At 38.5% G+C, this 13,300-nt stretch overlaps 1 protein-coding gene across 1 annotated transcript in view; it reads right to left on the bottom strand.

Moving 5' to 3' along the window:
• The window catches only part of LOC126198886 (protein ILRUN), a 35,803-nt gene that overhangs the window by 14,536 nt on the left and 7,967 nt on the right, over positions 1 to 13,300 (bottom strand). The window contains exon 4 of the mRNA XM_049935495.1: positions 8,255 to 8,409. Within this exon, the coding sequence (XP_049791452.1) occupies positions 8,255 to 8,409 (155 nt within the window). The remainder of the gene's footprint in view (positions 1 to 8,254; positions 8,410 to 13,300) is intronic.

The following is a 13,300-nucleotide window of genomic DNA, read 5'->3' as shown; positions in this document are numbered from 1 at the left end:
AGGCCTTACCAATCTAAGCACAAGCGATTCTTCTGACTGGGTAGAAATCATTTACAGGGCTCCACAAGGCTAATATGCAACAAGCAAAATTAGTTCTTTTTGTAGATGACATTATCATCACGATCAATCCAAACATACAAACAGCAGTAGAAGAAATAGTAATTGTTGTTATTTGTTCAGTTCTGCACGTTAAGAGGTACCACGCAAAGGGTAAGTGCAACACGCAGTGAGGAATAATAATTACAGTGGAAAAAACTTTTTAGATTTCCATTTTGATGGGAATTTAAGCTGGAAATAAACACATTTGGAATTTCTAAAACAACTGATTTTGCCACATTTGCACTAATCATTGCACATCTTGAGAACAAAGAAATCGGTAAGATGACATAGTTTGCATATTTTCATTCAATGTCATGGTTGGTTAGTTTCATGTTCCATGGAGAGAACATACTTATGTGGAAACAGTCATTTTACATTCACATTGGAAATTAATTTCTACATATTATCATATTCTGAACATTTCTAATTTTTTTTCTGTGCTAACTAAGTCTTTAAGAAAGAAAGTCTGCATTGCTCAGACACTTGTTGTAAGAATAATATGTGGTGCTCACCCATGACCATCTTTTAGACATTTGTTTAAGGAATTAGGCACTTTGACCACTGCTGCACAGTACATTTATTCACTCATGAAGTTTGTTGTAAATAATCCACTGCAGTTCAGAAGGAACAATGGTGTACATAATCATAAGGGGCGGTGAAATGAAAATGAGATAGATGGAAAAAAGGTAGGTACACTGCTTGTTATTTCAAAAGTAATTGTCATGACTGGTCTTACCTCACTGCAAGATAAGACCATCAATGCCATCAGTGAAAAATGTTTTCGGTTGCCTATGGAACTATGATTGCACCCAGCCAAAGCAAATCTTGAGGGTTCCAAAAATATGGTAATTAACATGGGGAGATATCAGGATAGCATGGAGGACGTGTAATGGCTTCTCAGTGATACTTCTGCAACATAGTTGAAATATGTGAGCAGAGATTGTTTTGATCATGCTGCAAAAGTTTTGCTGGGAAGCCCTTACACATCCTCCATACAGTTCCGATCTTTCCTTATGACATTTCCATATTGTTGGAGCCCTGAAAAAAAAAAGACTTCTGTGGCCATCAATTTGCTTCCAACGATGCGGTGCAAGCCTGGATACAATCCCGTTTCACAGATAACCACAAATATTTTTCCATGAAGGCATTAACCACCTTTTCTCACAATGGGATAAATGTAATAACAGTTATGGCAATTACTTTTGAAATAATAAACCATTTGCTTACTTTTTCCATCTGTCTCATTTTCATTTCAATGTTCGTTTACAATACCAGAAGGAAAAATGACATTCATTACTCTACATTAATGCTGTCTTTAGCACAAAAAGGTGCACACAAAGCTACCATCAAAAATTTTGATCACTTACCCAATGGTATAAATTGTCTGACAGTCAGCAAGGTTAAATTTAAAATCAAACTGAAAAAGTTTTTCCTGTACAACTCCTCCTATTCTGTAGAAGGATTTCTGTTTTTGTAATGAGTAAAACACAGTGGGTACGAATCACTACATCTGTGTTTGGAAAAAAAGAGTCAGCACATTGCCATATTTGCTTGCAAAAGTGTAACATAAATGTGAAATGACTCATTCCACATTAGGATTAATCATACAAATGATCCATGGAACATAGGTGTAACTGAATGCACGTGGTTATCACAGTGTTATTTCGTTGATGTAGCATCACAAGGAAGTGACTACTATCAAACACATAACTATAGCTGACAACAATGTGCTTTGTTCACACAGCAGCCTGTCCACACAGGCTTGGGGATGTGGGGGAGGGGTCAAAGTTTGGCATTCCACCAGGGGTGCATGATCACGTTGGTACTGCCCTGGCCCTGGCCAAAATGTTTCATTTTATTAATATAATAGAGGGAAACATTCCACGTGGGAAAAATATATCTAAAAACAAAGATGATGTGACTTACCGAACGAAAGCGCTGGCATGTTGATAGACACACAAACAAACACAAACACACACGCAAAATTCAAGCTTTCGCAACAAACTGTTGCCTCATCAGGAAAGAGGGAAGGAGAGCGAAAGACTAAAGGATGTGGGTTTTAAGGGAGAGGGTAAGGAGTCATTCCAATCCCGGGAGCGGAAAGACTTACCTTAGGGGGAAAAAAGGACGGGTATACACTCGTGCGCGCACACACACATATCCATCCACACATATACAGACACAAGCAGACATCTCACAAGCAGCTTGTGAGATGTCTGCTTGTGTCTGTATATGTGTGGATGGATGTGTGTGTGTGCGCGCGCGAGTGTATACCCGTCCTTTTTCCCCCTAAGGTAAGTCTTTCCGCTCCCGGGATTGGAATGACTCCTTACCCTCTCCCTTAAAACCCACATCCTTTCGTCTTTCCCTCTCCTTCCCTCTTTCCTGATGAGGCAACAGTTTGTTGCGAAAGCTTTCATTTTATTAAAGTGATAAATTACTATCTGTATCTTACCAACAAATGATAATCACTACCTGCACGTAAAAATTTCATTAAGTGGATAACAAACGGAATTATGCATACTGTGTGAGAATTCATTTATCTATGCATGACATCAGAACACTGGATACTGCATTTCTACAAGATGAGGTGGCCCTGACAGCTGTTTACTGCCATTCGTCATTTGTTGGATCAGCTGCTGCTCCATGGAGATGCACCCCTCTTGGAGACATGCAGTGCTCCAGATGATGCAGAAGTACAAGACATTAAAAGGATGACATCACAAGTACAGCAGAAGATTCATTAGGGCTCTATCCCTTGAAGTGGAAAGGTTGATCAATTAATGTAATGGATGTTAATGTTTATCGGCGGAGAGGTATTAAATGAAGTGTGTCCTCCTGTAATATTCAGTTAATACACAATGCTTCATAAAGAACCTACATCTCTTATTTTGTGTATTCGAGGTTGTTTGGATCTACATTTTCAGTGTCAAGATTTCAGTTCACGGAGAAGAGTTCAGTGACAAGAATAAGCAGGGAACATAAGCATGGCAAAGCAAATTGGGATCTCAGGTAATCATGTTATGATTTCTGTACCCTTTCAGCTCACACTCTTAATTTAACAATAAACTAGCTGAAGCAAAACACAGGTAACACTTCAGGCATTCCATCAGGATGTCTGTGAGGTTCCACAACAACAACAACAACAACAACAACAAGAGTGTGGTTCATTACATAAGATAACTTAATTCAAGATGACCAATGTGGAGGCAACACAAGATGGTGAATCCCTTCATGGAGAAGCAGAACGAAAAATGCCATGCAACAGTAGCCCCCTCAACAGAGCAGAGTTTATTACATGCGAAAGTAGCTCACCTGATGTTCCAACTCTGAATGAGGAGAAGTCTTATTTGCAACCACAAATCTGCTCCTAGTATCGTCAAAATACAAATGGTGGGCTAGCAATTATTTTTAAAGGCAAACAATTGGCCAGTTCATTCCCCAAGATACTGAGTCTGGTTCATTCTTAGCAGCAACAATGTAGTTGGGAAAAAAAGAAATACCCCCCCCCCCACACACACACACACAAACACACACAAATAAGTGGAGCCTAACCACACGAATCTAGGAAGGAATTTTCACTGTCCATTGCACAGGGTGTCCCATTCAAACTTTTAAGATTAATATTGTAGATGCTGAAGAGGATCCTAAACTAACCTCTATCAGAAGTAGTGTGTGCAAGTGATGGGGTCAATTTTTGAACTCGTATTTCAGTTTTATCAATGCAATATCCATGTATGATCTACAAAGAAATATCCTAAGTATCAAACAATGGCAAATCCAGAATGCAATAACAATAGTACAAACTGGATACATTGTTACTCCATACATCCTCTACGTAGAGATGGTGTTGAGGGACATACAAGAACATTCAAAAGCAGACTGAACTAGCAGACAAAATCCTCCAGCTTTAGAAAAACATACATACATATTCATGCGCGCGCACACACACACACACACACACACACACACACACACACACACACACACACACACACGGCCACTGTTGTCTGTTTAGTACTCACTGCAGTCAGCCCTCAATACCCAGAGACAACCTGTGAAACATTTCTAAATGCCTTCTCTGAAAACTAACTAGAACAGATAGTTCAAAACCCCACTCATGATGGAAATATATTGGATCTAATGGCAACATCAAAACTGGTATCAGTTGTGACAAAAATGATTACCAAAGTACAAAGGGCAACTAAAGCAAGTTGAAAAATACATATGTTCAGTAAACTAGATAAAAAAAATCAGTAGTTTCATGTCTCAATGAGGTACCTGAAACTTTCAGCACAGAGCAGAAGCATGTGGAGAAACTATGGCTCAAGTTTAAAAGAATAGTTGAGCAAGCACTGGGTAGATATGTACCCAGCAGAACAGTTCATAATGTTACGGACTCTCCACAGTATACAGTCATTGTAAAAAGAAAAAGAAAAAAGAATTACTGCATAATAGGTGTATATATAGGATTAAATATAGGAGATGCTGAATGTAACATATGTGGCTGTCAAGAGAGCAATGTGTGAAGCTTCCAGTGACTTCAGTAGCAGAATATTGTCAAATGATCTTTCACAAAATCTAAAGAAATTCTGGTCGTAAGTAAAGGCTATTAATGGCATCAGAGTTAGTGCCCAGTCCCTAATGAATGAGAGACAAACTGAAACTGAGGGTGGCAAAGCAAAAGCTGAAATGCTTAACTCTGTTTTCAAATGTTCCTTTACAAAGGAAAACCCAGGAGATTTACCTCAATTCAGTACCACTGAAAAGATGAGTGAAATAAGTGTTACTGTCAGTGATATTAAGAAACAACTGAATTCGTTAAAATTAAACAAAAGTCCAAGGCTGATGGAATCCCTAGCAGAGTCTATATGGAATTAGCAGCTGTGTTAGCTCCTCTTTTAACTACAATCTATTGTAGATCTCTTTAACAAAAAACAAAGCCCAGTAGTTGGAAGAAAGATTAGGCCACACCTGTTTTCAAGAGGAGTAGTAGAAGTAATCAACAAAACTAATGTCCAATATCCTCAACATCAACTTGTTGTAGAATTTTAGAGCATATTCTGAAATCCAGCATATTAAGGTGTCTTGAACAGAATGACATCCTCCATGTCAACCAGCATGGATTCTGAAAACATTGATGAAGTGAAACCCAACTCACACCTTTATCATATGACACACTGAAAGATTTGGATCAAGGTGGTCATCAGGTAGATGCAGTATTTCTTGATATCCAAAAAGCATTTGGCTTGGTACACACACCCATGCTTATCATCAAAAGTTTGATCACATTGTATTAGGTGAAATTTGTGAGTGGATTGAGGATTATCTTGGATGGAGAGTCAGATACTGAAGTAGCTTTGGGGTTGCCCCTGGGAAGTGTGTTGGGACCCTAGCTGTTCATGCTGTATATTAATGACCTTGCAGACAATATTGACAGTAACCTCAGACACTCTGCAGTTGACGCAGTTATTTATAATGAAGTACTGCCTGCAAGCAGCTGAATAAATATTCAGCCAGAGCTTGGTAAGATTTCAAAGTGGTGCATAGACTGGCAACTTCCTTTAAATGTACAGAAATTTAAAACTGTGCACTTCACAAAATGAAAAAATGCAATACCCTACAACTATAATGTCAATTAGTCACTGCTGGAATCAACCAACTCACACAAATACCCAGGTGTAACACTTTGTAGGGATATGAAATGGAATGATCACATAGACTCAGTTGTGGGTAAAGCAGGTGGTAGATTTTGGTTTATTGGTAGAATGCTGGGGAAGTGCAAAAAGCCTACAAAGGAGATTACAAATCACTCATCCAACTCATTCTATAATATTGGTCTAGTGAGTGGGACCTACAAGAAATAGAAATAGCATATTATATTGAAGGTACTGAATGAAGGGTAGCATGAATGGTCACAGGTTTGTTTGGCCCATGAGGGAGTGTTATAGAGATGCTGAAAAACTGAACTGGCAAAGTTTTGGAGATACACACAACCTATCCTGAGAAAGCCTACTTACAAAGTTTCAGGAACCAGCTTTAAATGACGACTCTAGGGACTACAACCTCCTATGTATCGTTCACACAGGAATCATGAGGACAAAATTACTCGTAGAATAACTAAAGTGGCCACAGAGGCATTCAAACAATCATTCTTCCTGCACTCCATATGTGAATGGAATGGGAAGAAATCCTAATAACTGGTACAATGGGACATACCTTTTGCCATGCACATCACGGTAGTTTGCAGAGTGTAGATGTAGATATAGATACAGATACAAATAATAGTGGCCATGTGTACATGGGTTGTGCATATACAAATGTGTATATGTAGCTATAAATCTAAAGATGGGCTTTGTCGGAGAGCTTAGTCTACTTTTATATATACTTTTAAATGTGCCTGTCTGCCACTCAATGCCTCCTCCACATGGTGGGTAGCAATAATCAAATTAATGTTGCAAATATCATTGTATGTAATGACACTGGCGATCATCACTAACCGCTATGGGCTCAAGTAGTTGTTGCAAGGTGTAAGTTGCTTGTGCCAACAGAAAAGTACTTAATTGTTTATGACCATTACAGTCTAACATCCGTATAGTTTGGCCCTAAAAATTTGAAACACTTTGTAAATATTATTCTCAGAATTTGAAAAACATTGCAATGAAGTTAAAAAACACCAGGTCAGAATAAATATTAGAAAAAAGTGATGTTCCAAATAAACTATCATGCAACAAAAAGTTTACATCAAAAAACATGTCAAAAGTAAACCAGACCAATCCATATGTATATAAAGCTATAGAAATTATTCAAGAACTTAAGTAAGAGTGTAGTTGGTCATTGTAACAATTTTTGAGCTTCTAAACTACCTCACAAGGTAAAACATGCAAAGTTCTTATGTTACAATTGCCAGAAAAGTAACGGCTGTAAATGGCAAGTGTCTTAAGAGTTGAATTGCCAACAAATATTAAAGTAATAAGTCTATGAGCATGTTTTATATATTTCAGTAGTCACAAGTCATACTGTGGTTGGATCTTTTGTATGGATGCAAATGTTGAACACACTGTTAAAATGATAAAGGAAAAATCAATAATTTTCAACTGAAATTTTTAAATTGCATAAGTGGTGTCACTTTGATAAATGTGGGAATGCAAGAAAATAATGACATGTAGAAGAAATGGCACATCAGGTACCAATCTGAAAAGAACCAGCACATTCTTAAGATACCTGAGAATAGGTTGTACATAAAGTGCTTCCCCATGGAAGGAGACATTTGTAAGACCATAATGTCAATGAAGTGAACAATGACAGCAGTTTTAAAATGAGAATTTCCACAATACAGCTAACAGATAATGATGCTGAGAGCAATGGTAACATCTATGGCTGGTCATTCTGACTGCAGTTCTGAAGTTTGTACAAGCAGTATATTGCAACACAATTTACATAATGTAAGATGTCAATCACCAAGGAGTTTCCAAATAGTAGCATTTGTTCTAAAAAGGAAATGCTATTATGAAGATGTTTGATTAATATCAAGAGATCCAGCGGTAGAGATATTGCTTAAACAATCCCCTTCTCTCTTCATTAGCAAGAACAAATCATATTCCCATTAAGCTCATACTTTCTATGGTATGCTTGGTCTTTTGAGGGTATGTTTCTAATCAGTGACAGAACAGTACCTTCTTAACCAGTTGTTGAAACAGGGAGCACAGTTGTCAAAAGCTGAGTCTCCAGCTTTCAGAAATTTTAAGTAGTTCATAGCAAAATATTATCATAAAAAGGGTAGTATAATAAAAGAACTGAACAAGGGAAAATTCACTCCAATCTCAAATTATGAAAGACAGGAGGTATGCAAACTAATTCAGAAATAGCAGTGGACCATAAAATATATTTTACTTCTGCAGACTTTATCATACCTCCAGCCACTGCACTCTTACCCTTACATTTCCACATATCTTATCTGTCCATTCTTTCAGATGAAAACCAAACTAAAAAACTACAAAAGTTTTTCCAATTTCTGTGTGTCAGCCCTGCTTCAACAGTATCTGGTTTTGTTGCTGTTAAGTAGTTCTCATAACACACTTCGGTAAACTTGATCAAATTTCAATAAAATCAGCTCTCGACATACAAAGAACATAAACGTGTGTAACTTCCTTACCTGGAACAATGTCTGAGTGGGAGAAGGACCAAATGGATTCAGACTAGAGTGGTTAACCTGACGCAGTGGGGAACCTAGGTCATTGAGATGAGACAACTGTTGTGTCAGTGCCATAGTGCCTCCCTCCGCCACAGTGACAATAACCCATATAACATCTGAAAGTAAATTTGCAATATTAGCCAAATGCATTTTTATGATACAGGAACTTCTCATGTGTGTAAAGTTAATTTTAAATTTCCTAGATCAAAGTGTGCACAATTACAACTCAAAATGGTTTCAACAATACTTCAATATATGAAGGCTAACAGAAGATACAAAAGAAGTTTATTACAGAATAACTGTTTTCCAAGTGGTTTGGTATCTTTTTTCAGTTATAAATAGTTTAATCCAACACATTTTAGCACGAGTAACTCAGTACCTATCAAATACCTCATCCTCAATGCATAACACTACTTGTTCCACAGAATGGTAGATATTTCTTTCAAAGCTGAATAATAATGGAAATACGTAAAATGAGGAAAAAGCAATCATTCACCTGTAGCAGACACGCATGGACATTTGTGCATTTGTGTGTGTGTGTGGGGGGGGGGGGGGGGTGCGCACGGATGTGTGTAGTAGAAGAAATATAATTCTAAGTGAGAGTTTGAAAAGCTAGTTTTATGTGTTGGTATCACTGAATAAAGCTTCACAGAGTTCTTGCTGCATCAGATTTGTCAATGCTGAGATTTCATCTCATCAGAAATTTCAATAGGTCAGCTAAAGCATCTAATGGTTTACTCAGATCGCCTGATGACTATGGATGAAATGGCTGAAAGCTTGGGACTAACAAATCTGACATTGCAAGAATTCCATGAAACTTTTATTCTGGCGAGAGTTTGCCTAGAAGACAGTAAGAAATTGCCTAAAAAATCGTCAAGATAATCAATGTAACAAACTAAAGGCTGTTAACCCTTTAACAGTGGGGGGCCAAAGTTGTGTATGTGCTCTGTGACACAGTTGCAGTTAGGTGCTAGACCAGATCTCTCACAATTGCATTTGGTGCATTCAACTGCAGTGGAGTTTTGAGACTCATGCTTCTTCATCACTTTTGTTTTTAGTAAAATGAAATGTGCCAGTGAAATCTGACCACATTATACAGTTTCTTGTAAACTCAATAGACAGCTTTTCAAACAAAACTGAGTTGTAAAGAGCTGAATTGATACTCTCTTTTTGAGGATGTCACAAAGTATATCACAAATAATGAAACACCAGTAAAGAAATTGATTAAGGCTTGCAGTATGGGAATTTATGAAATTACCACAGCTGTAAATGTGTTTACACGTATATTTAATAGGAAGCAATACATTTGGGTGTAAATATTGTCAGTAAAAGCAAAATTTCAGTATCTGTCAAGACCCCAGAACAAAAGAGAAAGGGATAATATATTTGACTACATCAGAGCAATGTGACTGGTGCACCAACGGCACATCTGAAGGAAGAAAGGAAGATTCGGGTTTAATGCCCAATTGATATCGAGGCCATTATAAATGCAGCACAAGCTCGGAACGTTTCAAGGATGGGAAATGAAATCTACTGGGTCCTTTCAAAGGGAACGTCCTCACATTTGACTGGAACAATTTGGGGAAAACAGAAAACTTAAATACAACTTCTATGTGCTAACCCCTGCGCCACCTCACTCAGTGGTAGCCCCCAAGGCACAGTCAACACACAACCCACACCTGAAGCATACCATGTGCAATCTAAGCCTGGTTCAGTCTCACGAGTTGTGTGTGTCAAGCTACATAAATCACTGAACTCATTTTTTGCACAGTAATATTTGGAATATTCATTGACCTAATACAGGAAAGTGCCTTGTCACAAAATTTTCAGTTCCAAAGTTAAATCTTTACTCTTCTTTAATTCCAGTTCTCCCCTAACATGTTTCAATAAATAAAAATGCACCACACACTTAGAACAGTAAATGCATCACAGCTGGTGCCCTGGAACAGTGGCACTGCTGTACTCTGCAGTCCACCTCTGTTAACTATTACTGAATGAAAGAATATTTTCCACTCAGAAGTTACACCCAGCCTTGGCTGATCTACTAAGGTTCATGGAATGATTGTTATGGACTGCTCTGAAGGAATGGAGATGTTACAAGCATCTGCATAGCACACTCACCATACAGAGTTATCTATGTGTAATAGATTGCAAGATGGACTCTGAGGCTGCCTATAACAAGGACAAGACAGAACTGGTATTGATTTGTTTAAAATTACTGAAATTTTAACAGCAAGAAGAAAAGCAATGTTATGATGACTTGTTTTCTCTTTGGTACGAAAAATGAGATGAAATGTGAAGACACTTTATTTTGTTGGTGAATCCTGCCTTATTAGAAATGTAACACAGTCCAGTATGAAAGGTACTGTCTTAATAGGTATGTCTCAGTAACAAAAGACAAGACATGGTCATGAATAGAACAGTGAACAAGAAAGTGTAGAATAAATCTCTTATTTCCATCTATGATCACAAACCCCCAATGAACCATGGACTTTGCCATTGGTGGGGAGGCTTGCGTGCCTCAGCGTTACAGATAGCCGTACCGTAGGTGCAACCATAACGGAGGGGTATCTGTTTTTGTGGTGGAAAATGCGTGGTTCCTGAAGAGGGGCAGCAGCCTTTTCAGTAGTTGCAGGGGCAACAGTCTGGATGATTGACTGATCTGGCCTTGTAACACTAACCAAAACGGCTGTGCTGGTACTGCGAACAGCTGAAAGCAAGGGGAAACTACAGACATAATTTTTCCCGAGGGCATGCAGCTTTACTGTATGATTAAATGGTGATGGCGTCCTCTTGGGTAAACTATTCCGGAGGTAAAATAGTTCCCCATTCGGATCTCTGGGCGGGGAATACTCAAGAGGACGTCAATATCAGGAGAAAGAAAACTGGCATTCTACGGATCTGGGTGTGGAATGTCAAATCCCTTAATCAGGCAGGTAGGTTAGAAAATTTAAAAAGGGAAATGGATAGGTTAAAGTTAGATATAGTGGGAATTAGTGAAGTTCGGTGGCAGGAGGAACAAGACTTTTGGTCAAGTGAATACAGGGTTATAAATACAAAATCAAATAGCAGTAATGCAGGAGTAGGTTTAATAATGGATAAAAAATAGGAGTGCGGGTAAGCTACTACAAACAGCATAGTGAACACATTATTGTGGCCAAGATAGACACGAAGCCCACACCTACTACAGAAGTACAAGTTTATATGCCAACTAGCTCTGCAGATGACGAAGAAATTGAAGAAATGTATGATGAAATAAAAGAAGTTATTCAGATAGTGAAGGGAGACGAAAATTTAATAGTCATGGGTGACGAAGTCGGTAGCAGGAAAAGGGAGAGAAGGAAATGTAGTAGGTGAATATGGAATGGGGTTAAGGAATGAAAGAGGTAGCTGCCTGGTAGAATTTTGCACAGAGCACAACTTAATCGTAGCTAACACTTGGTTCAAGAATCATAAAAGAAGGTTGTATACATGGATAAAGGCTGGAGATATAGACAGGTTTCAGATAGATTATATAACGGTAAGACAGAGATTTAGGAACCAGATTTTAAATTGTAAGACATTTCCAGGGGCAGATGTGGACTCTGACCACAATCTATCGGTTATGAACTGTAGATTAAAACTGAAGAAACTGCAAAAAGGTGGGAATTTAAGGAGACGGGACCTCGATAAACTGACTAATCCCGAGGTTGTACAGAGTTTCAGGGAGAGCATAAGGGAACAATTGACAGGAATGGGGGAAAGAAATACAGTAGAAGAAGAATGGGTAGCTTTGAGGGATGAAGTAGTGACGGCAGCAGAGGATCAAGTAGGTAAAAAGACGAGGGCTAGTAAACATCCTTGGGTAACAGAAGAAATATTGAATTTAATTGATGAAAGGAGAAAATATAAAAATGCAGTAAATGAAACAGGCAAATAGGAATACAAACGTCTCAAAAATGAAATCGACAGGAAGTGCAAAATGGCTAAGCAGGGATGGCTAGAGAGCAAATGTAACGATGTAGAGGCTTATCTCACTAGGGGTAATATAGATACTGCCTACAGGAAAATTAAAGAGACCTTTGGAGAAACGAGAACCACTTATACGAATATCAAGAGCTCAGATGGAAACCCAGTTCTAAGCAAAGAAGGGAAAGCAGAAAGGTGGAAGGAATATATAGAGGGTCTATACAAGGGTAATGTACTTGAGGACTATATTATGGAAATGGAAGAGGTTCAAAAATGGCTCTGAGCACTATGGGACTCAACTTCTGAGGTCATTAGTCCCCTAGAACTTAGAACTAGTTTTCAAAAATTGATTATTTTCATTTCTGACATTAATAGAAATAACAACAATGATGAATAACTACAGAGTTCTGAAGACAGATATTGATTGTAACATGCAGCAGAGGCAATGGCTGGCCTCACAAGTAAGTAGCCCATCAGGTTGGGGAGGAGACAAGCCAGCAAGGTATGCCAAGGCTGGTTGAATGGGATCCAGCCAGCTGTGCACTCTGGTGAGCCACATGCACTGGTGTGTACCACACAAGCCAGGCTGCAAGGCACAGGCTGGGCAGCATGAGATTTGCATCATGTATTGGATCTGTTGAGGAGACTGTGGGAAACCACTTTAACTTTGTAGAAATTTGTAATTCTAGTAAGCCTATATATCTTACAGGTTATGGCTATCACATCCATGAACAGGTGATCTCCACATCTTTTGTACCTAGTTCCTGTCATTATAAGTTGCAATGGTTTGTCAGATACACTATACCACATTGAGCAGACAAGAGGTTGTATGAACAGGCGCAGGAAAGATGAGGACTAGAAAGTATTCTAAAAAAATCCTCTATGGTGTGTGGTGGTGGTGATATGTGGGCTATGGTTTACTTTATGGTATATATCAACAGAGAAGAAACTACATGAGAGGGCAGGTGCTGAACCAGTGTTAAAGGCTGAGACTGAACTCACTTCCCTGGGTCACAATACTTATTTTGTTTCTAATGATCTGTGCTTCAGATGGCGCAC

The sequence above is a fragment of the Schistocerca nitens genome, chromosome 8 (assembly GCF_023898315.1).
Source record: "Schistocerca nitens isolate TAMUIC-IGC-003100 chromosome 8, iqSchNite1.1, whole genome shotgun sequence".
Lineage (NCBI taxonomy): Eukaryota > Metazoa > Arthropoda > Insecta > Orthoptera > Acrididae > Schistocerca > Schistocerca nitens.
This window is presented reverse-complemented; position numbering and strand designations above follow the sequence as displayed.